Source organism: Vicia villosa, linkage group LG1 (assembly GCF_029867415.1).
Source record: "Vicia villosa cultivar HV-30 ecotype Madison, WI linkage group LG1, Vvil1.0, whole genome shotgun sequence".
NCBI classification, from domain to species: domain Eukaryota; kingdom Viridiplantae; phylum Streptophyta; class Magnoliopsida; order Fabales; family Fabaceae; genus Vicia; species Vicia villosa.
Genome location: NC_081180.1, coordinates 247368009 through 247394734, shown reverse-complemented (window position 1 = coordinate 247394734; position 26726 = coordinate 247368009). Strand labels below are relative to the sequence as shown.

The 26726-nt window shown below is 35.6% G+C and overlaps 1 protein-coding gene across 1 annotated transcript; it reads left to right on the top strand.

Moving 5' to 3' along the window:
- Nucleotides 1-1144: 1144 nt before the first annotated feature.
- LOC131645090 (uncharacterized) lies at nt 1145-24811 on the top strand. Its single transcript, XM_058915750.1, has 2 exons — nt 1145-1468; nt 18012-24811. The coding sequence occupies exon 2, from the start codon at nt 19925-19927 to the stop codon at nt 21608-21610; it is 1686 nt and encodes a 561-aa protein (XP_058771733.1). The 5' UTR covers nt 1145-1468; nt 18012-19924; the 3' UTR covers nt 21611-24811.
- Nucleotides 24812-26726: the final 1915 nt, after the last annotated feature.

Below are 26726 nucleotides of genomic sequence, written 5' to 3'. Positions count from 1 at the left end.
TTGACTCTTTGTCTAGCCTCTAAGGGTCCGTTTGGTTCAACGGAGGGGAGGGGAGGGGAGGGAATTTAATCGAGGGGAGGGGAATGAAGGGGAAGGGAGGGGAGAAAATTTAACTAAATATATGTTTGGTTCAAAGAAGGGGAGGGAAGGGGAGGGGAGGGATTTTTAACAAAAGTATGTTTGGTTCACAAGGAGAGGGGAGGGATTTTAAAATCAATTTACCTTTTTATCCTTATAAATATTATTATTTGTACTTAGTAAAAATAATTCTAAATAACAATAGTATTGAGTAAATTTCACCAAATAAAAACTTATTCATTCATAAACTATAATATAGCCGTAAACAACAACACACAGAACTATATATCTTCAACGCAAATCAAATCATTATCTGATCATATGATTCATCTAACCCAATAAAACAATTTTTATAATTAAAAATAATTAAAATAATGTTAGAATATTAAAAAAATTGAACAAATAATATTAGAGTTAAAATTTTTGTTTATAACATAAATATATTATATTTGCATATTTTGTATATTATTATTATTATTAATAGTATAATAAAAAAATGTTATTACTATCATATATTATAAATAAGTACAGATATAAGTATAAGTATGTTATTATTATAATAAAAAACCTAATATCAAAAAGGAAATTCAACAAAATAAAAAATAAAAAAATTCACCTGAGAGCAACAACGCACAAATAACAATCGCACAATAGAAAAAAATAAACGTGAAATAATACAGAGAAATAATCTAGTCTTTAATAATTCAATAAGGACGATTTTGGAATTAAAAAAATAATTGAGGTTAAAATAGGGAAAATCATAAAATTCTAATTATTGAATCTTCCCTCCCCTCCAAATCCCTCCAATTTGGAGGGGAGCAAAAAGTGAGTCTAGGAGGGATTTTGCTCCCCTCCCCTCCCCTCCCCTCCCCTCCCCTCCCCTTATAAAAAATGAACCAAACACATATTTTTATAAATATCCCCTCCCCTCCCCTCCCCTCCATCTACTTCCAACCAAACGGACCCTAACAGCACACCCTTATACACTTTTCTTCAAACCTCACTTCTTTTTTTGTTTTTTCAATAAGTTTTGTGTACATACAAACTAACTGTTTTTATCATTGTCAAACTCCTTTTATATAATACCAAAATCTAACCCCTCTTTCATAGAATCCAATTCCATTCCATAAAAACCTATTTAAATAGAAGTACTACTACCTTTTGTGATTTGTCAAAAACCATTCTAAAGTCATCATCACTAAGCCTTTTTTTTGTTTCTTAATCTGAATCTTGCCTCAAGTATAACCAAAAGCCATAAACTTGTCATAAGCAGATGCAGAAAGCAACCATCATTCCACACTGGTTTTACCAAATCACTCAAAGAAATCAATAAAATAAGAGAGATTGATTTTCATGTTACTGAAGATTACTGAAAAATGGGGCGCTTCAGGTACGTGATTTTCTTTCTAATTGTTTTCAATTATTTTATTTTAATTACTATTTCTTTGTATTAATTAGATCTTAGTTAAAATGTTTTTAATCAAATCTTTTAGGATAATTCTACTTAGATCTAAATTAGGATATCTCTTAGCTGGATTATTTATTTTGGTTAAAAATATAAAAATACAAAAAATTAGTCTTTCACTTAGCTTGTATATAATTCAAATAATCTAATCCAAAAAACAAAATTAATTTATATATTAATATTAATTCTTATTTAATTGATTTCTTAATTTTCTCTTCGATCTGATTATATCTAATAGTCGTGTTGGTGAGAAATAAAATAATAAAAGTACATTTATTTTGCTAAAAGGTTTTAACCATTCTATTGGTTACGATGATTAGCATTTTTCTTTCTATCAATTCGTTACTATTTTAATCAAATCTATTGATTATGAGAAGTAACGATAAATTAATAATTTAATTCTAAAATACATTCAATTTGCTAATAGTGATAATCGAACCTATCGATTAGAATTGTTAGCAATCCTTTACTAATCCGTTAATTATGGTGATCAAACTTATTGATCATTACGATTAATAGTGCATATTTAAAATCAGGGTTGTACGCTACATTTAAAACACATCTCTTTCACAAAACTACGGATTTTCAAAACTACGATAAGGTAATTCAAAATACCTTGCAAGCTGCGAATTTCAAAAACTGCGATAAGGTAATTCAAAATACCTTCAAACCACCTCATACTAATTCTGAGGCGTACAACCCTGCCACGAACTACGTAGACTCTGATCCTCCATAAGGAGGTACGTAGGCACTTGGCAACAAAGCGAGTCCCCTTCCCCAAAACCTCAATTCGTTCAAATCTCATTTTGTCCCTTTTCATTTCTTTAGCTATTAAACCTTAACATTTAGTCATAAACCCTTGCCTTAAACTCAGAACCTTAGGAAAGGGTTAAGGGTGCCTAACACCTTCCCTTGACCCGAATATAATAACTTACCCTGAATCTCTTAACTGCGTAGGGTTTCCTATTCGCCCTGGTAGAATAGGTGGCGGCTCTAAATCTTAATTTTTAGGGAAGGTTGCTATAGTTCCCCAATGGAATAAGCTTGAAATGATGAATGGAAAATATAAGACTCATCTTTATAAATCTTCAAGAGCTGCACCCTCTGTTAAACAATCCTGCTGAACACACTCACTATAGCAAATTTGTTCCTTACACTAAATACTTACACCAGAAGTAGAATGTCATAACATTGTGTTTGACATTTGTACTACTAGTATTCTCCACAAGTTTCATCTCCTTTTCTTTAACAGACGCTTGCCTAAGAACTTATCTTTTTCATAAACGATCAACATATGACCTCTTAATACTAGAAGCACACACAGAGAGGTTGCCACAATCTCAACAAATAGAACTGCCACTCCTGGAATTTTGTTGAGCATAACCCTACCATGTTTGAATCAGATCATGGTCTGCTTAAGATACTTCGAAATCCTTCTTGATAAGATGTTTTTCAATCTCACACACTGATTATTTAAAGTCTGATGTTTCATATTCACTTTATAATTCATCTACTAATTCAAAAATAATTAATTAAATAATTAATCGAATTATTCGGGGCATTACAACTCTTCCCCACTTAGAATATTTTTGTCCTCGAAAATCCTCTCGATATTACAACGCTTAACGTTAACTTCGCATCTAAATGCTCGATCCTCAAGTCGCGTTTGGCAACATGTTGACCATTACTTTCTCGACATAACAACAGCTCAATACCACTTAGATCACTACACGCATAATAGTCATCCAACATCTTCACGACATAGGTTACTATCGCATCTACCACTTCAACGATATCTTGACATATCAAATTTTAAGGTGGCAACAACCATAACGCACTCATACTTGGATATACGACATCACATCATCACCTTAACAACATTTCCAACACCAAAACACCTACACTATTTTCATCCCCATATACATATGTCACTCATCAATAAAATACCAACAACTCTTTCACCTCGTCGTATCACTCTTATGCTGACATCAACATAGCTAACATACTTGACTTTATCCTATTATAGAGTATCATTCCTTATAACATACGGTAATCAACAACAACATCTCAGCAACGGTAAAAAATTGTTATAACTTCAACTCAACCGCATAACTCAACAAACATACACATGGTTCACCATCAACCAACACTCCGCAATACAATTCTTATAACATTAGAAAATACCTACTAGAAACCATAGTGTCCTGACACAACATCCTTAAATCACAACCCACCAAATAAAATATATAAATCAAGAAATATCATTCCCGTGGATCATGATATTACAATCTTTCACTTCTACCGAGTCCTGCACGTACCGCAACTGTGCCACATCACGCTTCAACTGCGCAACTCTGATTATCTAACTTAAGTCACTATCTGATACATTTTACTTTTTCACAGGCACTTCTTCATATTTTCACACAATATGGTAAGCGGTTATCCTCACGGTCTAATATCCATCACTTTACATACTATTAAGATAGCAACAAGAGATTGAGGGTGATAAGTTCCTTAATTTGTCAATAGATAGCTGACAACCATAATGAAGCATAAACTGTCGTTACCACATAATAGCATCCTTTTAGAAGTTGCACTCGAATTCATTAACAGCGTCATAATCCAATAATTTACTCTGAAGTTTACAACTCCCACAACTTCCTTTCACATAGAAATGTATCTATCGCGTTTGAAACCACTCTCATAGGGTAGAATATATTCTTAACTCTTTGTAGGTTCAAACGGAACATCAATCTCATACTCAGAACACAAGATATGAATTTGCAAAGTTTTCCGAAATTGCGAACACCGATGTCATACCGTAACACACATTACAACATCATCGAAAACAAAATTTCCATGTATAATCATCAACACTTTAAATCCATACTTAGCTCTTTGAATTCCAAACTATGACTTGCGATCCATAACCATCTGGCAACATCATCAACTTTTAACAATCACTCATCTGGATCTCATGACAAAATCTACAATAACTTTCGTCGTTCTAACATTGCTCTAAATTCCAACTTCAAAAATTATCCTTCTTATCCACTTGTCACTTCCAAAACATCAGGGATTTGCACCCTACTCGTATATCAACAGCCACTACATTACTCCTCATTCTTCGAGAAGTAACCATCAACAATGCTTGATCGTTCTTTGTCAGGGTACTCCAACTTGATTAACAATGAAACCTTGAATCTATGTCACATTCATATTCGGGAAACACTGAAACTTTAATGATACTTGCACTCTCTCCATCAACAGTACACTGAGCCATCATTTTACAATTGGAACATATCTAAGAAGCAAATCTTCTCCCCCCTTATCTCAAACTAACTCCTGCATACAAGTGATTAGAAAAGTAAACAAGTATCGGTAGTGTTCCACACACACGTCGCATACTAAAGAACAACATGCTGACAGTATTCAATTGTCACACAACTCTACAGACTCGACAACTTGGCCGAACGGACTGGCCTGCTCTGATACCACTTATGTAACACCCCATTTCTACTCGGTAATTATAATCAAAATCAGAGTTCTAAAATTTTAACAAACAAACGGGAAGTCACGTTTCACATTAAATCATACATCATAAAATAACATGCTTATTTTATTTCAATAGATACATAACACATCAAATTTGGATGAACAGATAACATCATACTTTAATCTTTGAAACCAGAAAACTTTATATTAATTATGCAGCTGTTTACCCAGAAAAATGGTAAACAAGCGCTAGTTTCCTTTTTAAAGGTTACTTTTGCGGAGTCAACTAGAATACTCCAGGACTAATTGCTTTATTTTGTTATATTATGTGTATCTGGTTTGTATTAAATGCAAATAGTGACTTTAAAGTAAAAGTAAACACTGAAATTAAAGGCTTTAAAGTAAATCAAAGCAATAAAAAGGTAGTAAATGTGCACAGAAAGATGAAATGTAATGTAAAATGATTGCATTAATTAAACTGGTACGCATACGTACATTCCAAAGTTGCACTCGTTACTCATTATTGCGCATAGATTTGAGTTTACTTGTGTTTATGTAGAAAATGCGGACCCCTAACTATTCCTATGGAACTTGCTTAAATAGTAAAAATAAAATAACTACTACTAACGGTCGACTGGTTATCAGTCAACACGTGTCTTCGACATGCAAGATCTTCAATTGTGAGACCTCCACGCGTCCTGTGAGAACTGCCAGAAAACTGCTTGAAACTGCCTCTTAACTTATAATACCTCTCGACTTCCACTTCAGTTTCTACAGCAAAATTCTTAAGTCTTCGCATACTTTTGGTCGAACGCTGAAGCCTCTGATAATCTTCCTAGTCGAACAGCTTCGACTACTAAGCATTACTTAGTCGAACCGCTTCGACCCAAATGGCAATGTAGTTCTTTGATCGAGGCCCAATTACCAATTTAGGCCCTTTTTACCAAATTGAGGCCCAATTACCAATTTTGAGCCCCAGTTGCCCATTTATCGGTAAGTCGAAATCCTAGGGTAACAAATTGCCCCCCAAGCGACTTTTTTCGACTGACTTTAGGAAAGAGAAAAGATGGCGTTTCAGTTGTTCCTTGGGTTTCGACGTTTGTTAGTTCCCATTACGCCATGATTACATTTTATTTTCCCAGGCACTAATTATTACCTAAAAGCTAGGTTAGTGGGCTATAACTGCTCCCAGCTTGCTTGTGTCAGTTTCCAAGACATTTAATACGACTTTTGATTTTCTAACTTCCTTTCCCCCATTTGTCTTGCTGAAGTAACTACACATTCTCTATAAATAGCCTCATTCCTTCCATTTCCTTTTTACATTTCCCTACGCACAACATCTTAAACATTTTCATCCTTCAATCTTTTTCAAACCATGGCACAACCTTTAACAAACGCCAACATAAGATCCTGCATCAAGAACGAATTTAAGCTTTCTGAAGAAGAGTTTGATGCGAACCACATCAATGTTCGTGCTCTTTATGCTAGCCAAGGACTTGAATTTTATCCTGAAATTTTAGATGGTAACATCTATCCCTGCATGCTGATTGAATTTTGGAGATTTGCATCTTTGCGCATAGATCCAGAAGGGAGAACTACTATAACCTCCAACATTCGAGGGGCTCATGTCATCATCACTCCTTCAGCAATCTCTGATTTGTTGAAATGCAGCAATACCGGTGAAACTTTTGGTGACAACATTTTCGGCATGAACACTTCTAATATGTTAAAGGATCTCATGGATAATGACCCCTTTTGTGCCAAAGTAATCAAAATTTGGCACCAACTTTTGGTGGGCAACTTTCGTCCACGCAACCATGATGAAAATAGCATCATGGTGGAAGACTTGGAATTCATTTCCTGTGCCCTTCAGGGGAAGAAAATCAACTTTCCTCTATTGATTTTTAAGCAGCTCGTGGAAGTTGTCTCTTTGACGGCCTCTCGTCAAGGAATGGTGACTTGTCTTCCTTATGGAATATTTTTATCCTACCTATTTCTCAGGCAAGGTGTGGTGAGGAGAATGCGCAAGGCCGGACGTATGGATATGTTCGAAGCCGAAAGTCTGCCTCTATTATCCTTGGAAGACATCGACCGAAGAGTTAACTAATATTGGATATTTTAGTGGCTTTAGATATTTTTTTTTTTGTAATGACTGCGCATTTTATGAAGGAACTTTTTGTAATGACTGGCCAAGTTTTTAGCCATTTTCATATAACCTCTTAGTTTTTTATTCTCTTATGTGAATTTCTTGAAGTATGGGTTTATATTTTTTCAAATATTTACCATTTATCCTCAAGATTCGACCATCTGAATTTAGTTCTTCAATTTCATATGCATTGTTTGAAAACACTTGCAAAATTTTAAACGGTCCTTCCCAACTTGGGGACCATTTACCCAATAACTTATTCCTTTGATCCATGGGTAAAATAACTTTCCATACATAATTACCTACCATGAATGTCTTCTCTTTGACTTTCTTGTTGTAGGCCTTCGCTACTTTTTCCTTTTGTCTTATTAACCTATCCAGCGCTATTAGCCTTTCTTCATCTAATTCTACTAACTCATCTAACATCATATTCTAGTATTCGTCAGACAAAAGACTGTTTTGTCGTTGAATTCTTGTTGACTGTAGGTGAATTTCTGCAGGCAATACAACATCATGCCCAAATGTCAAACGAAATGGGGTAGTTTTTATTGCTTCCTTTGGTGACGTTGGACAAGCCCAAAGGATTTGGTCGAGCGTTTGATGCCAATTTCTTGGCTTTTTTCCCACATGCTTCTTTATTAAATTTATAATAACTTTATTAGCAGCTTCGACCTGACCATTTTCTTGGGCGTAATATGGAGTGGATGTTAGCAATTTAAATCCTGTCTCTGCTGCAAAAGCTTGCATTTTTCGACCAACAAAAATTGATCCTTGATCAGTAGTAATAGTTTCTGGAATCCCATATCTGTAGATAATGTGTTTTTGTATGAAATTAATCACTGCTTCTTGATCAGCATTAACTAGTGGGATTGCCTCTATCCATTTAGTAAAATAATCTATTCCTACTAAAATGAATATTATTTGCTTAGAAGATGCAGGTTTGATTTCTCCTATTAAATTCAAATCCTATCCTCTAAAAGGCCAAGGTTTGACAATGGCATGCAATTCACTGGCTGGAACATGTTGAATGCCTGAAAATTTCTGGCACTCTTGGCATCCTCTTGCATATTCAATACAGTCTTTTAGCATTGTTGGCCAATATAAACCTTGTCTAAACAACAACCATTTCATCTTATGGCCTGATTGATGAGCTCCACAAACACCATAATGAACCTCTGACACAGCCAAATACGCTTCAGCTTCACTTAAGCATTTCAACAATACACCCTCAGCTGTTTTCTTGTATAAATCATTTCCTAATATCACATAGTTTAGAGCTCTGTATTTAATCTTTCGATCAGTCCCTCCGACTGGATTATTTAGGTATTGGACCAATGGGTTTCTCCAATCAGCATCAGTCATATTGTCGATGGCAAAAATTTCCAAGGCATATAAATCTCTACTTTCAACATTATCATCTACCCCCTCGAATTTTGACGTCAACAATTGACCTAATTTGTCTAATACTTCATGGGTTTCTTTGTTCTTGATCTCGACCATATCTTCTAACTTGTCTTTAGACACTCTATACCCAGAAGCAATTTGTGCCAATTCATTGGCAATGTAATTGTTAGATCTTGGTACATGCAAGATCTCAACATGTTCGAATATTTCTAATAAGCGTATCACAATTGCATAATACATTATTAGATTTTCTTTGATGCATTTATACTTTTTTTTGATTTGTCGAATCACTAGCTCAGAGTTGCCTCGAATCTCAACTCGTTTTGCCCCTAAATCTATTAAGGCCTTCAAACCAGTTATCAAGGCTTCATATTCGACCTCATTGTTAGAGCATACTTCTTTCATTTTGTAATGGAACTTTGTTGGAAGTCCTTTGGGAGAAATAATCAAGACTCCAATGCCTGAACCATTTTTGTGACTAGAACCATCAAAAAAAAGTTTCCAGTTAGTTCGTTCGACTTGATTTACAGACAATTCGACTAACCCATGGTCGACTATAAAATCAGCCACAACTTGTCCTTTCATAGCTTTTAAAGGAACATATGTCAAGGAAAACTCAGTTAGCGCTAAGGCCCACTTACCAATTCCACTATGCAAAATTGGTTTAGACAACATATGTTTAATAATATCAAAATGAGAGGACACATACACATCAACAGGCTTTATATATTGCTTAAGTTTGTTACATGAAAAATACAAGCATAAGCATAATTTTTCAATATCATTATACCTAGTTTCAGCATCTACTAGGGTTCGACTTAGATAATATATAGCTCTTTTGACGCCATTATCATCTTCTTGGGCCAACATACTCCCAATTGTCGAGCCTGATGCAGCTATGTAAAATTTCATACTTTTTGTCCTATTGGGGGGTAACAAAATAGGAGGCTTAGTTAAATAAGCTTTTATTTGGTCGAATGCCTGTTGATGTTCTTGCTCCCATTTGAATTGATCTTGGTTCTTGAGCTTCACAAGTGGTGAAAAGATCTTCGTTTTGCCACTTAGATTTGAGATAAATCTTCTCAAGAAATTAATTTTCCCCAACAATGACTGGAGTTGTTTCTTTGTTTCTGGCGCCTTTAGCTCCAAGATTGCTTTCGTCTTATTTTGGTTTATCTCAATGCCTTTCTTGTGAACCACGAAGCCCAGGAAATCCCCTGCATGTACACCAAAAGCACATTTTAAAGGGTTCATTTTGAGTCCATATTTCCTCATTCGTTCAAAAGATTGTCGAAGATGGTCTAAGTAACCATTTTCAGAGTTAGATTTTATTACAATATCTTCAATATAAACCTGCATAAACTTGTCAATAAAATCATGAAACATGGAATTCATGGCTCGTTGGTATGTAGCTCCAGCATTTTTTAAACCAAAAGGCATTACTACCCATTCATAAGTTCCTAAAGCACCTGGGAATCGAAACGTCGTCTTAGGTACATCTTCGTCAGCTATAAAAATTTGGTTATAACCTGAATATCCATCCAATAAACTGAGGTATTCAAATCCGGCTGCAGAGTCGACTAACATTTCAGCAACCGGCATGGGATATTCATCTTTAGGAGTAGCCTTATTTAAATCTCTGAAATCTATGCATACACGAAGGCTACCATTCTTCTTTATGACAGGCACTATATTAGCTAACCATTCGACATACCTCGCAGTTCGAATAAACTTGCTTTTCAGCAATCTTTCAATTTCTATTTTGATTTTTTCCATAACCTCTGGCGCAAATCTCCTAGGAAGCTGCTTGATAGGTTTCTTCCCTGGGTTTAATGGTAGTCGATGCTCCACCACATGTCGACTTAAACCAGACATTTCATTGTAATCCCATGCAAAACAATATTTGTATTCTTTCAAAAGTCGAATCAACTTAGTCTTTAGGTCACTTGTAAGCCTTGTACTTACATAAGTAGGCCTTTTAATGATTCCATCACCTAAATCAATTTCCTCAAGAGGGTCTTGAGCTTGCATCCTTTTTATCGATCCCGATGGATCCATTTCGAAACCTAAAGGTTCGTCATCGTATATCCCGTCGAGTCGTTCGACTTGGTGATCGACTTCTTGATTGTTTTCATTTTTTACCATCATCATGGCCTCAATAGCCATGTATTTCTCTAATTCAGCTTCTAAAGCCGCTCTTTCTTTGTTTTCGGCCAAATAAGCCGTTATTCGAGCCAGGTATTTTGACTCAGTGGTCATCGTCTTTGACCGTTGTCCTCTGTTCTGGAGGACTTTCATGGTTCAATGGTTCATTAGGATCTTCTTTATTCCAAATAAAACCATAATTTGGGTCTAAGTTCAGATACTTAGACACACTTTCATCAGAAGGATATACATCTTCTGCTTTGTAGCAAGGAGCTACATTTGCCAAATGCTGGTCGAAGTGTCTGCGACCACTTTCAGTTTTGTAATAACTTTGGTCAGCTTCAATATTCTCCACTATACCATATGGTCTCCAAATGGCCACACGCTGATGTAAGGTGGAAGGAACTGCCCCAAAATCATTGATCCATTCTCGACCCAACAGTAGTTTAAAATTCGCCTGAGATGCAATCACCATGAAGACGGTTGACCTGACAGACGAACCAACAGCTAGTTTTACTTGAATTACTCCAAGTATTCCACTTGTCTTGCCCTCATAATTCGACAATACCATATTATGGGGTCTTAAGTCTTTATCAGACTTTCCTACTTTCTGGAGTGAGGAATGGGGCATTAAGTTTACAGCAGCCCCACCATCGACAAACACTTTGTTTATTGGAATGCCATCCACTTTCGCCCTTATGAACAAAGGTTTCAAATGATACATCATTCCTCGACCTGGCCTCTCAAACACAACCTTTTGCTCTTCTACCACTCCTTTTCCCATTACATAGTAACAGACAGGTGTTTCTTCCACATTCTCGTCAGGAAGAAAATCATCTTCGTTCTCAGATACCTCAGATACTCTGTCGAACTCCGCTGGAAGTACAGAGACAATTCCACAATCGATTAGCAACTCATCTGTCTCTATGTCAAAGTTGTCATCGACCTCTTCGTCCGACAGTGGAGAATACTCAGGCTCTTTTTCTGTATTGAGGACCGGAGCATCATCGTCAACCAATTCTTTAATCAGTTTCTTTCCTAGGATCATCCCAACAGCTAATCTTTCATTTTCTATTTTAGCCTGCTCCTCAGTCAACTTCATGTGAAAAGGTTTTGACTGATAGTGAGAAAATCCTGCCTGTACCATTTTCGAACCTTCTTGTCCATTCTTGTGGCTTCTTTGGTAACGCCTCCACTGCGTTCGAGTCATGGGGTTCTTTCCTTTGTAGTTTGGAGATATGTAATCCTTTCTTTTAGATCCACTATCTGTCCAAGAACCTTCAGCATTGGTTCCATCGCCTTGAATCTGCCATTTTAGGCGTTTACCTCTGAAGTTAATGGGTTTCACCCATTTGTCTTCAGGAACATCCATTTTGGGACGGAAAGTCCTTGGTTTTTCAAACAACTTCCTGTATTCTCCAGCCCTTCGACCACTGTTTTCTCCTGTATACATGAATTGACGATTCTTGCCTCGACGAGGGTCGAACCTCACTTTGTTTACAACATCGACATTGAAAACAGCATCACACCTTGGGCATAATCCAACTTGAGAGTTGTTATTGTGGCATCTCTCAAGGAATTTCAAAAGACTTTCTTTTGGTTCAAGATAAACCATGTTCAAAACTTTGCCATCAGTAGCGCCGTTTTGCTTTCTAACGAAACCATCAGTAGTCTTGACCATCATCACATCAGCAAGCTCAGTATAGTGAGCCTCTTCGACTTGCAAAGGATCAGTATCGACTTGCATTGATGACTTTGGCTTTTCTCCAAACTATAACCTTCCTTCTTTCAAAGCTTTTTGCACCAACTCCCTGAAAAGGACACATTGAGAAGTTTTATGACCCAAGAAATTATGAAATTTACAAAATCCTCTTTTTTTCTTTGTTCAAGAGGAGGATTTTTAAGTCCTGGGGGTACTAAGACTTGTCCGTCAGAAACCAACAAATCAAATATTTCATCACATTTTGTTATATCAAATGAATACGTTTTACTAGAAAAATTTTCATTTTTACTTTCAATCAGATTTTTATCTTTTGAGGGCTTGAGCAATTTACAGATATATGGTGGCCCTGGCTTTAATTCAGCCACGTTGACCTCTCCCTCTTCCTATTCACTGTCGCTATTAGAGTCGAACTTACTTGTAGTAACATAAGCTATTTTTTCTTTCTTATGATATTTACTAGCTCTGGCTTTTTCAGCTTTTAGCCTTTCGACCTGGCGTACTCTATCTGCCAGTTGTGCCATATCTCTCAAATGTTGGGTGTCTAATTTCTTCCTTATGGAATAATCTAACCCACCTGCAGCCATTTCGACTAACTCATGTTCAGGAATTTGTGTAAAACATCTAGCTTTCAGTAACCTAAAACGGTTTAGATAGTCATCGACTGGTTCTGTACCCTTTCGCCTAAATCCAGCCAATTCTTTCAAACTAATTTTCGACTGTCCCATATAAAATTGTTCATGAAACAATCGTTCCAATTGGTTCCATGAGAACAGAGATTGGGGAGATAAAGTCGTGAACCAAGTAAATGCATTTTTTGTTAAAGAACTTGGAAAATACTTCATCTTTAGATTTTCATTGTTTGCTATTTCTCCAGCCTCTGTCTGGAACCTAGCAATATGTTCGACCGTCGACAAGCGCTAGTTTCCTTTTTAAAGGTTACTTTTGCGGAGTCAACTAGATTACTCCAGGACTAATTGCTTTATTTTGTTATATTATGTGTATCTGGTTTGTATTAAATGCAAATAGTGACTTTAAAGTAAAAGTAAACACTGAAATTAAAGGCTTTAAAGTAAATCAAAGCAATAAAAAGGCAGTAAATGTGCACAGAAAGATGAAATGTAATGTAAAATGATTGCATTAATTAAACTGGTACGCATACGTACATTCCAAAGTTGCACTCGTTACTCATTATTGCGCAGAGATTTGAGTTTACTTGTGTTTATGTAGAAAATGCGGACCCCTAACTATTCCTATGGAACTTGCTTAAATAGTAAAAATAAAATAACTACTACTAACGGTCGACTGGTTATCAGTCAACACGTGTCTTCGACATGCAAGATCTTCAATTGTGAGACCTCCATGCGTCCTGTGAGAACTGCCAGAAAACTGCTTGAAACTGCCTCTTAACTTCTAATACCTCTCGACTTCCACTTCAGTTTCTGCAGCAAAATTCTTAAGTCTTCGCATACTTTTGGTCGAACGCTGAAGCCTCTGATAATCTTCCTAGTCGAACAGCTTCGACTACTAAGCATTACTTAGTCGAACCGCTTCAACCCAAATGGCAATGTAGATCTTTGATCGAGGCCCAATTACCAATTTAGGCCCTTTTTACCAAATTGAGGCCCAATTACCAATTTTGAGCCCCAGTTGCCCATTTATCGGTAAGTCGAAATCCTAGGGTAACAGCAGCGGAATCACAACATTCAATTTTAAATAACATAACATCTTGTTCAACTAAAACAACTTGAAAACATCATGGTACTTCTTAAAATTCAACTTAAAACTCAGCAATGCAAAACGAATGCAACAACTAAGCAATTATCGTTCATCCCATCCCGAGTGTTACATATCAGAGCATGACCCGACTCGAAGTAAATAGCAGAAGATTAACATCTTCCAATCCATTCTGAAAGCGCACTAATCTTCTTAACCTGTGCGTTACCAACATATGGGGTAACATTCAAACAAAAGGGGTAAGATTTTGAACTACATAAACAGGTGTATGATAAACAATATATATATTAGAATTTGATTAATTAAAATCACCACTTCACAGCACCAACATCACAATTCACAATACAAGTCACAATACTTCGCATAAATTCATAATTCAAGTCACGACACTTCACATAAATTCATATTTCAAGTCATGGCACTTCACCTAAATTCATAATTCAATTCACACTCATGCAATATAAAATGCGACACTAACAATGCACGTGCATCTGGTACCCAGGGCTTTAGCCCCCATTGCTAATTGCCAATTTATAGAGGCATCAAACAGGCATAAGCCTTCATCACTGTTTGTCAATCCATGCCGTCACTAAAATCCAAATGTATCGGACTCAATGAATGCAACATCACATACACAATCACAACAAACTCGTCATGAGGCATACGCCTATATCACCTTCATTACCAATAAATAGAGGTAATCAATCGTCACAATAATTCCTACACTTCTCAATATTAACAGAATAATAGCATCACATGGTCACTAGCCATAGGCCTACAAATTTGTATCAACACATCACAACAACAAATTAACGACAACGAATCAAGAACAACAACAAATCAACAACAATTACAAATCATCACAAATGATACAACGACAAATAACGCTGGCTATAAAGCCTATAAAACTATCTTGCCATTAAACGGGGGCAATTCATCCAACTCACATCACCTTCAATTTCACATAATTTGACAAATATTCACACATAAAATTCAACCAAAATGACCTACACGCGTTCTGTGATTATTCGAACAATTTTCATCCCAAACCGGTTTATTCGTTTATCGGAGAAAGTTAATAATATCCTATGTGGTTTTGTTTTCATCACTTCTTTATTACTGCTACTAATTCCCTGTCATTAACAATTGCTTATGCTACCAAAATCTGGTATTTATCATTATCCTAATGTCACAATAATTCTGCTTCTAAACAATTTGTTTTTCTGTCAAAATTCCACATTAGACTACCAGCTAAGATATATATATATATATATATATATATATATATATATATATATATATATATATATATATATATATATATATATATATATATATATATATATATATATATATATTCTTCTGCTATTTTAATTCAGTCTGATCATTATTATTACTACCGAAACAAAACTCAAGTTTTAATCGCTAATTCATACTCAAGTATGCTACCGGCTAATCATATTCTGGTACCTATTATTTTAATTAAACTGAAGGTAATTAAGGAAACAAAAAATCATGGAAGTGGATTAGAACATGGGGCGCCCATTCCCTTTTTTCTTGTACCAGGGGCGCCCATCCCCCTTTTCTTGTACCAGGGGCTCCCACCCCTTAGCTTGGTGGCCCCCGCCACACTGTTATTTCTTCTTCCCAGAATTCTCTCCTTTTTTTCTTCTTCTTCCCGGAATCTAGTTTCAACCATAATTTCATCGATCCATTTATATATCAATCATTATTTCATAACCTGCAATTTATATTACTTCGACACATACAATTTTCTTTTGTAACAACATTTAATTTGATAGAACAGAATCAATTTTCCTTATCGATTTCAGACAAATATCACAACAATCAACATTAACACAGGCAACAACAACATCAAACACAATAGAAATTTCAACACCAAAAGTCCCACATATCATTCATCATAATCCCGATTATAGAGTTTGAAGCACACCCTTACCTTGGATTGGAGACCGCTCTACAATTTCCGGTCGTATCCGAGTTCGCTGTAGATTCCAATACTTGATTCTCTTCTGCAATTTTTCCCTCTTCACAAAAACCTCCACGTTCCTCTTCCAAAACCCTTGTTTCTTTTTCCTCTACTAGAACTTCCAAAAGAAAACCCTTACTGATACTTCTTATTTTTCTTATAATTCCACTTAACCAAATAATACTATTATATCATTGGGCCTAGTATTCACACCTCACACTCTTACTTCAACCAACTCAATACAAGTCCAGTTAAATAATTACTTCATTATTTCACCACCGATAATTAAATAATTAAATCCCAATAAGATTATTTAAAGTCTGATGTTTCACATTCACTTCATAATTCATCTACTAATTCAAAAATAATTAATTAAATGATTAATCGAATTATTTGATGTTTCCAAGATTTCCCTTCAACAGATCTATCTCTCAAGCTATATAAATGGAAGATTTAAAAGCTTGAGGAGTTGTTGGTGAGTATGCCATTAGCCGGGTGCTACTAGGCAAGGCCAAAGTGTTGATGAAATGCTCATGCAAACTGAAACTAAATTAACTAATCCAAATACAGTTTGAAGAAAATTTTTGGCTCAAAGAAGAATAAGTTAAGGTCGAAATTTCTATGTGTGTGTACAACGATGCAACATGCTAAAGCCAAGTGAAGCTAGTCAAGTGAAACATCTATAAGTGAAGCATAGTAGCTTAGTTGAAATTACTGGTCAAACTGGAAGAAGCATTAAAGCTTAATAAATGAGCTCAGGGAAGAATCTAAAATCTGAATGATAAGAAGTCGTAGTGCTCACATAAGAAAGCTTTTATGAAATTCAAAACCGGAGCTGGTATGATGCAAATCTCAAGAAGACTAATCAGAATATTAGTTTTGTATTAGAAAGCAAGGAGATGTTGTTCAAATCTTGCTAAAAACACTTAGGTGTTTATGTACTTTAATTTGTATAAACAACTTGTACAAAAGCATATATTGTACACATGAAAAAAATCTTTTTTCTAAAGGTGATATTTCCTCAAGCGGCTAGAGTGAATAACTTGGATGCTTCAGAGGACTAAGCAGGTTGCTTAAGGGTTGTAATCATGTTGATGATTAATGGATTAAGTCTTTGTCTAAGACAACTCACCGGGTAGGTGGAATGGAGTAGCTTCATTAGCAGTGAACCAGGATAAAAATAATTGTGTCAATTTATTTTTATTTACTTGTTAACATTGTGTTTTCAAATTTCGCAAATGGGAACAAAAGTGAAAATCAATTCAAACCCTCATTTATTGAGTTTCTCAACCTTCAATTTATTATAAATTTTTCAGAGAAATTGAGGAGTCAATTTCATCTATCTACAAGTCTTGATATCTACATCAAACACTTTATTTTGATTTCTATTATTGATCTTAGCTACCAATTTTAATCTCTAAGCACTTTTTCATACTTTGAATTCTTGTTTATTTGCATGTTTAGTTTATGTTTGTTACTTGGAAATGGTAAATAACCTTTGGCTTAATTAGTTCGTGTTTTGTATACTTTGAGTTCATGGTATTTATTAGTTAGCTAGTATAGTAGTTGTTGTATAGTATTTTAGTTCATGTTTTTTATACTCTGAGTTCATGACAATATGAATTTGTTTACATGAAATGAGAAAAGAGTAATATTCATGTTTTAGAAATTTCACTTTAAAAATATGTATACTTTTATATAAAGTTTTTACAGTATTTGATTTCAATGGTTTATATATTTGGTAATGGTCTGCTTCTATGTACAATGATTTTAATGTATATGAAATCTCTCTTGTAAAAAGCAAAAAGTTTCTTCTCAATTCTTCTAACAGATAAGATTGTCTCCGTCGTCGCCATACTTGCCGCTGATACCTTTGCGTGATTGCATCTTCTATCTCAATTGTTGAATCTCGCTGTCATCTTTGATCGGTGATGTCTTCTCCCCCTTTGCACATTTTCTCATTTTAGGATTCTTTTATGCCTGGATACATATATGTTTTGAATTCAATGCCAAGAACAAAGTATAAAACAAGGGATGAATAAAGAACAAGGAAGAAGAAGAACACAAGAATTGGTTATAACTGTTATTCTTTTACTTTCTTTTAGAAAACAAGATGACAAGTTTACAAGAATAACAAATAACCTCCCTCACCCTAAATCAGGATTTGCTGTGTTGCAATGATCGAAGACTAGTATGTTATTTATAATAAAACCTAACATACTTGTTAGAACAAGATTTGTTCTGATCAATATTCTTAGTTTTGATGATAACAAGGATATGAATTTTGTGTGAGATAATGTGGTACTCTAATACATTGCAATTTCCCTTTCAGGAAATATATATAGAGTATGCACAAATCAGCGCTCAGAAGCTTTGTCTCAGAAGGTTCGGCATGCAACATCAGAACATGGTCTGGCAAGACATCAGAAGATGGTCAAGGCAGAATCAGAACATGGGTCTATGGAAGCATCAGAAGAACTTGAGATCAGAAGCAGAAGCACTGAAGTTCTCATGGTATCACGCTCAGAAGCTCTTCAAGGTCAGAAGACAAGAAGATGTTATGCACCAAGCTGTTTGACTCTGATGATATTCAAATATAATATTCAAACATCAGATCAGAAGAAAGTACAAGTGGCAGGCTACGCTGACTGACAAAAGGAACGTTGAAAGCTATTGAAGGCAACGTCAGTAGACACATCGTGAACAAGGCTCGAGGTAGTTGACAAAAGCGTGAAACATTAAATGCAATGCTGTACGGAACACGCAAAGCATTAAATGCATCCAACGGTCATCTTCTCAAACGCCTATAAGTATGAAATTCTGATGAGAAGCAAGGTTAACAACGTTGAACAAAATTATTCTGAAAGACTTGCTGAAACGCTTCTCAAATCAAAGCTCAGAATCTTCATCTTCATCAAAGCTCACCACATTGCTGGTGTAATATATTAGTGAGATTAAGCTTAAACGTTAAGAGAAATATCACAGTAGTGATTATAGCTTTTCAGAAGCATTTGTAATACTCTTAATAGATTACATTAAGTTGTAAGGAACTAGAATGATCGTGTTGATCAGAATACTCTAGGAAGACTTAGAGGTTATCTAAGCAGTTGTAACTAGAGTGATCGTGTTGATCAGGAAACTCTAGAAAGTCTTAGAGGGTATCTAAGCAGTTGTTCCTGGAGTGATCAAGTTGTGATCAGAATACTCTGGAAGACTTAGTTGCGGACTAAGTGGAAAACCATTGTAATCCGTGCGATTAGTGGATTAAATCCTCATGTGAGGTAAATCACTCCGTGGGGGTGGACTGGAGTAGTTTAGTTAACAACAAACCAGGATAAAAATAACTGTGCAATTTATTTTTATCGTCCAAGTTTTTAAACTACACTTATTCAAACCCCCCCTTTCTAAGTGTTTTTCTATCCTTCAATTGGTATCAGAGCGCCGGTTCTAAGGTGCAAGCACTTAACCGGGTTTAGAAAAGATTCAGGAAGAGAAAAACGCTTCAGTAAAAGATGGCTGGTGAAATTCCAACAAATCCACCTGCATCTACATCTGGCTCTGCTGAGCAATACAACGGTAACAATGGTTTACTAGACCACCAGTATTTGATGGTGAAACTTTGAATACTGGAAAGATAAACTGGAAAGTTACTTTCTTGGTCTGGATGCTGATCTATGGGATCTTCTGATAGATGGTTACAAACATCCAGTAAATGCTAGTGGCGTAAAGCTTACAAGGCAAGAAATGGATGATGATCAAAAGAAGCTTTTCAAGAATCATCATAAATGTAGGACTGTTTTGCTGAATGCTATCTCTCATGCTGAGTATGAGAAGATATCTAACAGGGAAACTACCTATGATATATATGAGTCTCTGAAAATGACTCATGAAGGAAATGCTCAAGTCAAGGAGACCAAAGCTCTTGCTCTAATCCAGAAGTATGAAGCCTTCAAGATGGAGGATGATGAAGACATTGAAAAGATGTTTTCAAGATTTCAAACTCTGACTGCTGGATTGAGAGTTCTGGATAAAGGCTACACCAAGGCTGACCATGTAAAGAAGATTATCAGAAGCTTACCCAGAAGATGGGGTCCAATGGTGACTGCATTCAAGATTGCGAAGAATCTGAATGAAGTTTCTTTGGAAGAGCTGATCAGTGCCCTGAGGAGTCATGAGATTGAACTTGATGCAAATGAGCCTCAGAAGAAAGGTAAGTCTATTGCATTAAAATCAAATATCAAAAAATGCACTAACGCTTTTCAGGCTAGAGAAGAAGATCCTGAAGAATCAGAATCTGAAGAAGAAGATGAACTGTCCATGATCTCCAGAAGGGTAAACCAAGTCTGGAAGAGCAAGCAAAGGAAGTTCAGAGGCTTCAGAAGTTCAAAGAGATTTGAACGTGGAGAATCTTCTGATGACAGAAGATTTGACAAGAAGAAGGTCATGTGCTATGAATGCAATGAGCCTGGACAGTACAAGAATGAATGTCCAAAACTTCAGAAGGAAAATCCCAAGAAGAAGTTTCATAAGAAGAAAAGTCTTATGGCAACCTGGGATGAGTCAGAAGATGAATCAGACTCGGAAGATGAGCAGGCAAACTTTGCACTGATGGCGACAGAAGATGATGGATCAGAATCTACATCAGAATCAGATTCTGAAGAGGTATTTTCTGAACTATCTAGAAAAGAGTTAGTTTCCAGTTTAGCAGAACTTCTGGAACTCAAAGCTCATCTTAGTATCAAATACAAAAAGCTGAAGAAGCAATTTGAATTTGAAACTGAGAAGCTGGAATTGGAAAATTCTGAACTGAAGGAAAAAGTTTTAAATCTATCCAAAAATAGTGGATCTCCTTCTGAAACAGAAAAAGCCATTCCTAGCATGAATCATATTCGGAAAGAATATGACTTGAGCTTCAGAAAATTTCTATATAGAAGTATTGGCAGAAGTCAGCTAGCTTCTATGATATATGCTGTGTCTGGAAACAATAGAGTAGACATTGGTTATGAGGGTGAAATTCCATACAAGCTTGAATCTGTGGCGAATATGAAAATATCATACAAGCCTTTGTATAACCAATTCAAATTTGGCCACTCTCATGATATTAGGCTCACATCACATGCACAAAGTTTTCACTTAACACACACCAAGAAGCATGTGACACAATCTAAGAAATATCATGGAACTCAGAATAAGAAGTATCATACTGTTCCTCCTGTTAAATATTTTGCCAAACCCAAGTTCAATCAGAACTTGAGGAGAACTAACAAGAAAGGACCCAAGAAAATGTGGGTACCTAAGGAGAAGATAATTTCTGTTGCAGATATCCTTGGCGGCAAAGAGGACAGAAAGCAAAATGTCATGGTACCTGGACTCTGGGTGCTCGCGACACATGACGGGAAGAAGGTCTACATTCCAAGACCTGGTGCTTAAACCAGGTGGAGAAGTCAAGTTTGGAGGAGATCAGAAGGGCAAAATCATTGGCTCTGGAACCATAAGTCTTGGTAACTCTCCTTCCATAACTAATGTACTTCTTGTTGAAGGATTAAAGCATAGCTTATTGTCCATAAGTCAATTAAGTGACAATGGTTATGATATAATCTTCAATCAAAAGTCTTGCAAGGCTGTAAGTCAGAAGGATGGCTCAATCCTATTTACAGGCAAGAGAAAGAACAACGTTTATAAGACAGATCTTCAAGATCTTAAGAATCAGAAGGTGACTTGTCTTATGTCTGTTTCTGAAGAGCAATGGGTCTGGCACAGAAGATTAGGACATGCTAGTTTGAGAAAGATTTCTCAGATTAACAAACTAAATCTGGTCAGAGGACTCCCAAATCTGAAATACAAATCAGATGCTCTTTGTGAAGCATGTCAGAAGGGCAAGTTCTCCAGACTTGCATTCAAGTCTAAGAATGTTGTTTCTTCCTTAAGGCCGTTAGAACTCTTGCACATTGATCTGTTTGGCCCAGTCAAAACAGCATCTATTAGAGGGAAGAAATATGGATTAGTCATCGTTGATGATTATAGCCGCTGGACATGGGTAAAGTTCTTGAAACACAAAGATGAGTCACATTCAGTATTCTTTGAATTCTGCACTCAGATTCAATCTGAGAAAGAGTGTAAAATCATAAAGGTCAGAAGTGATCATGGTGGCGAATTTGAGAACTGATTCTTTGAGGAATTCTTCAAAGAAAATGGTATTGCCCATGATTTCTCTTGCCCTAGAATGGAGTTGTAGAGCGAAAGAATAGGACTCTACAAGAAATGGCCAGAACCATGATAAATGAAACCAATATGGCTAAGCATTTCTGGGCAGAAGCAATTAACACTGCATGCTATATTCAGAATAGAATCTCTATCAGACCTATTCTAAATAAGACTCCTTATGAATTGTGGAAGAACAGAAAGCCCAACATTTCATATTTTCATCCTTTTGGATGTGTATGTTTTATTCTGAATACTAAAGATCATCTTGGTAAGTTTGATTCTAAAGCACAAAAGTGTTTCCTTCTTGGATATTCTGAACGCTCAAAAGGCTACAGAGTATACAATACTGAAACATTGGTTGTAGAAGAATCAATCAATATCAGGTTTGATGATAAGCTTGGTCTTGAAAAACCAAAGCAGTTTGAGAATTTTGCAGATTTTGATATTGATATATCAGAAGCAGTAGAACCAAGAAGCAATGCTGCAGAAGCTGGCAGTCTCAGAAGCAATGGATCAGAAGATCAAGTTGCTGCATCTTTAGAGAATCTTAGGATTTCTGAAGAACCAACTATCAGAAGATCACCTAGACTTGCCTCAGCTCATTCAGAAGATGTGATCCTTGGAAAGAAAGATGATCCCATCAGAACAAGGGCATTCCTTAAGAACAATGCAGAATGTCAATTAGGTCTTGTTTCTTTGATCGAGCCAACTTCTGTTGATCAAGCTCTAGAAGATCCAGACTGGATAATTGCCATGCAAGAAGAACTAAATCAGTTTACAAGGAATGATGTATGGGACTTGGTTCCTAGACCAAAAGGATTTAACATCATCGGTACTAAGTGGGTTTTCAGAAACAAGCTAAGTGAGAAAGGTGAAGTTGTAAGAAACAAATCCAGACTGGTTGCTCAGGGTTATAGTCAGCAAGAAGGGATTGATTATACATAAACCTTTGCACCAGTGGCCAGGTTAGAATCTATTCGTCTATTAATTTCTTTTGCCACTCAACACAACATCACTCTTTATCAGATGGATGTCAAGAGTGCCTTCTTAAATGGTTATATAGATGAAGAAGTTTATGTTCACCAACCTCCTGGTTTTGAAGACTCTAAGTCTCCAAATCATGTTTTTAAATTAAAGAAATCATTATACGGATTGAAGCAAGCTCCCAGAGCTTGGTATGAACGTTTGAGTTCTTTCCTTCTGGAAAATGGTTTCACTAGAGGAAAAGTGGACACTACTCTCTTTTGTAAAACATTTAAAAAGGATATTTTAATTTGTCAAATATATGTTGATGATATTATCTTTGGAACATCTAATGCTACACTTGGAAAGGAGTTTGCTGAGTCTATGCAGGCTGAATTTGAAATGAGCATGATGGGAGAACTCAAGTATTTCCTTGGGATTCAAATCAACCAAACTTCCGATGGAACCTATGTTCATCAAACGAAGTATGTGAAAGAACTTCTGAAGAAGTTAAATCTTTCTGAAAGCAAAGAAGCCAAAACTCCTATGCATCCAACTTGTGTACTGGGTAAGGATGAGAAGATCCAAAGATTACAACTTAGTAGGATTCTGTGATGCTGACTATGCTGGAGATAGAATTGAAAGGAAAAGTACTTCTGGAAGGTTTCAATTTCTTGGAAGTCATCTGAAATGCGACACTAACAATGCACGTGCATCTGGTACCCAGGGCTTTAGCCCCCATTGCTAATTGCCAATTTATAGAGGCATCAAACAGGCATAAGCCTTCGTCACTGTTTGTCAATCCATGCCGTCACTAAAATCCAAATGTATCGGACTCAATGAATGCAACATCACATACACAATCACAACAAACTCGTCATGAGGCATACGCCTATATCACCTTCATTACCAATAAATAGAGGTAATCAATCGTCACAATAATTCCTACACTTCTCAATATTAACAGAATAATAGCATCACATGGTCACTAGCCATAGGCCTACAAATTTGTATCAACACATCACAACAACAAATTAACGACAACGAATCAAGAACAACAACAAATCAACAACAATTACAAATCATCACAAATGATACAACGACAAATAACGCTGGCTATAAAGCCTATAAAACTATCTTGCCATTAAACGGGGGCAATTCATCCAACTCACATCACCTGCAATTTCACATAATTTGACAAATATTCACACATAAAATTCAACCAAAATGACCTACACGCGTTCTGTGATTATTCGAACAATTTTCATCCCAAACCGGTTTATTCGTTTATCGGAGAAAGTTAATAATATCCTATGTGGTTTTGTTTTCATCACTTCTTTATTACTGCTACTAATTCCCTGTCATTAACAATTGCTTATGCTACCAAAATCTGGTATTTATCATTATCCTAATGTCACAATAATTCTGCTTCTAAACAATTTGTTTTTCTATCAAAATTCCACATTAGACTACCAGCTAAGATATATATATATATATATATATATATATATATATATATATATATATATATATATATATATATATATATATATATATATATATATATATTCTTCTGCTATTTTAATTCAGTCTGATAATTATTATTACTACCGAAACAAAACTCAAGTTTTAATCGCTAATTCATACTCAAGTATGCTACCGGCTAATCATATTCTGGTACCTATTATTTTAATTAAACTGAAGGTAATTAAGGAAACAAAAAATCATGGAAGTGGATTAGAACATGGGGCGCCCATCCCCCTTTTCTTGTACCAGGGGCTCCCACCCCTTAGCTTGGTGGCCCCCGCCACACTGTTATTTCTTCTTCCCAGAATTCTCTCCTTTTTTTCTTCTTCTTCCCGGAATCTAGTTTCAACCATAATTTCATCGATCCATTTATATATCAATCATTATTTCATAACCTGCAATTTATATTACTTCGACACGTACAATTTTCTTTTGTAACAACATTTAATTTGATAGAACAGAATCAATTTTCCTTATCGATTTCAGACAAATATCACAACAATCAACATTAACACAGGCAACAACAACATCAAACACAATAGAAATTTCAACACCAAAAGTCCCACATATCATTCATCATAATCCCGATTATAGAGTTTGAACCACACCCTTACCTTGGATTGGAGACCGCTCTACAATTTCTGGTCGTATCCGAGTTCGCTGTAGATTCCAATACTTGCTTCTCTTCTGCAATTTTTCCCTCTTCACAAAAACCTCCACGTTCCTCTTCCAAAACCCTTGTTTCTTTTTTCTCTACTAGAACTTCCAAAAGAAAACCCTTACTGATACTTCTTATTTTTCTTATAATTCCACTTAACCAAATAATACTATTATATCATTGGGCCTAGTATTCACACCTCACACTCTTACTTCAACCAACTCAATACAAGTCCAGTTAAATAATTACTTCATTATTTCACCACCGATAATTAAATAATTAAATCCCAATAAGATTATTTAAAGTCTGATGTTTCACATTCACTTCATAATTCATCTACTAATTCAAAAATAATTAATTAAATGATTAATCGAATTATTTGATGTTTCCAAGATTTCCCTTCAACAGATCTATCTCTCAAGCTATATAAATTGAAGATTTAAAAGCTTGAGGAGTTGTTGGTGAGTATGCCATTAGCCGGGTGCTACTAGGCAAGGCCAAAGTGTTGATGAAATGCTCATGCAAACTGAAACTAAATTAACTAATCCAAATACAGTTTGAAGAAAATTTTTGGCTCAAAGAAGAAGAAGTTAAGGTCGAAATTTCTATGTGTGTGTACAACGATGCAACATGCTAAAGCCAAGTGAAGCTAGTCAAGTGAAACATCTATAAGTGAAGCATAGTAGCTTAGTTGAAATTACTGGTCAAACTGGAAGAAGCATTAAAGCTTAATAAATGAGCTCAAGGAAGAATCTAAAATCTGAATGATAAGAAGTCGTAGTGCTCACATAAGAAAGCTTTTATGAAATTCAAAACCGGAGCTGGTATGATGCAAATCTCAAGAAGACTAATCAGAATATTAGTTTTGTTTTAGAAAGCAAGGAGATGTTGTTCAAATCTTGCTAAAAACACTTAGGTGTTTATGTACTTTAATTTGTATAAACAACTTGTACAAAAGCATATATTGTACACATGAAAAAAATCTTTTTTCTAAAGGTGATATTTCCTCAAGCGCCTAGAGTGAATAACTTGAATGCTTCAGAGGACTAAGCAGGTTGCTTAAGGGTTGTAATCATGTTGATGATTAATGGATTAAGTCTTTGTCTAAGACAACTCACCGGGTAGGTGGAATGGAGTAGCTTCATTAGCAGTGAACCAGGATAAAAATAATTGTGTCAATTTATTTTTATTTAC

Bases quoted from the DNA above. Each gene is read 5' to 3' on its own strand.
- LOC131645090 (XM_058915750.1), top strand. From the start codon at position 19,925: ATGGATGATGATCAAAAGAAGCTTTTCAAGAATCATCATAAATGTAGG.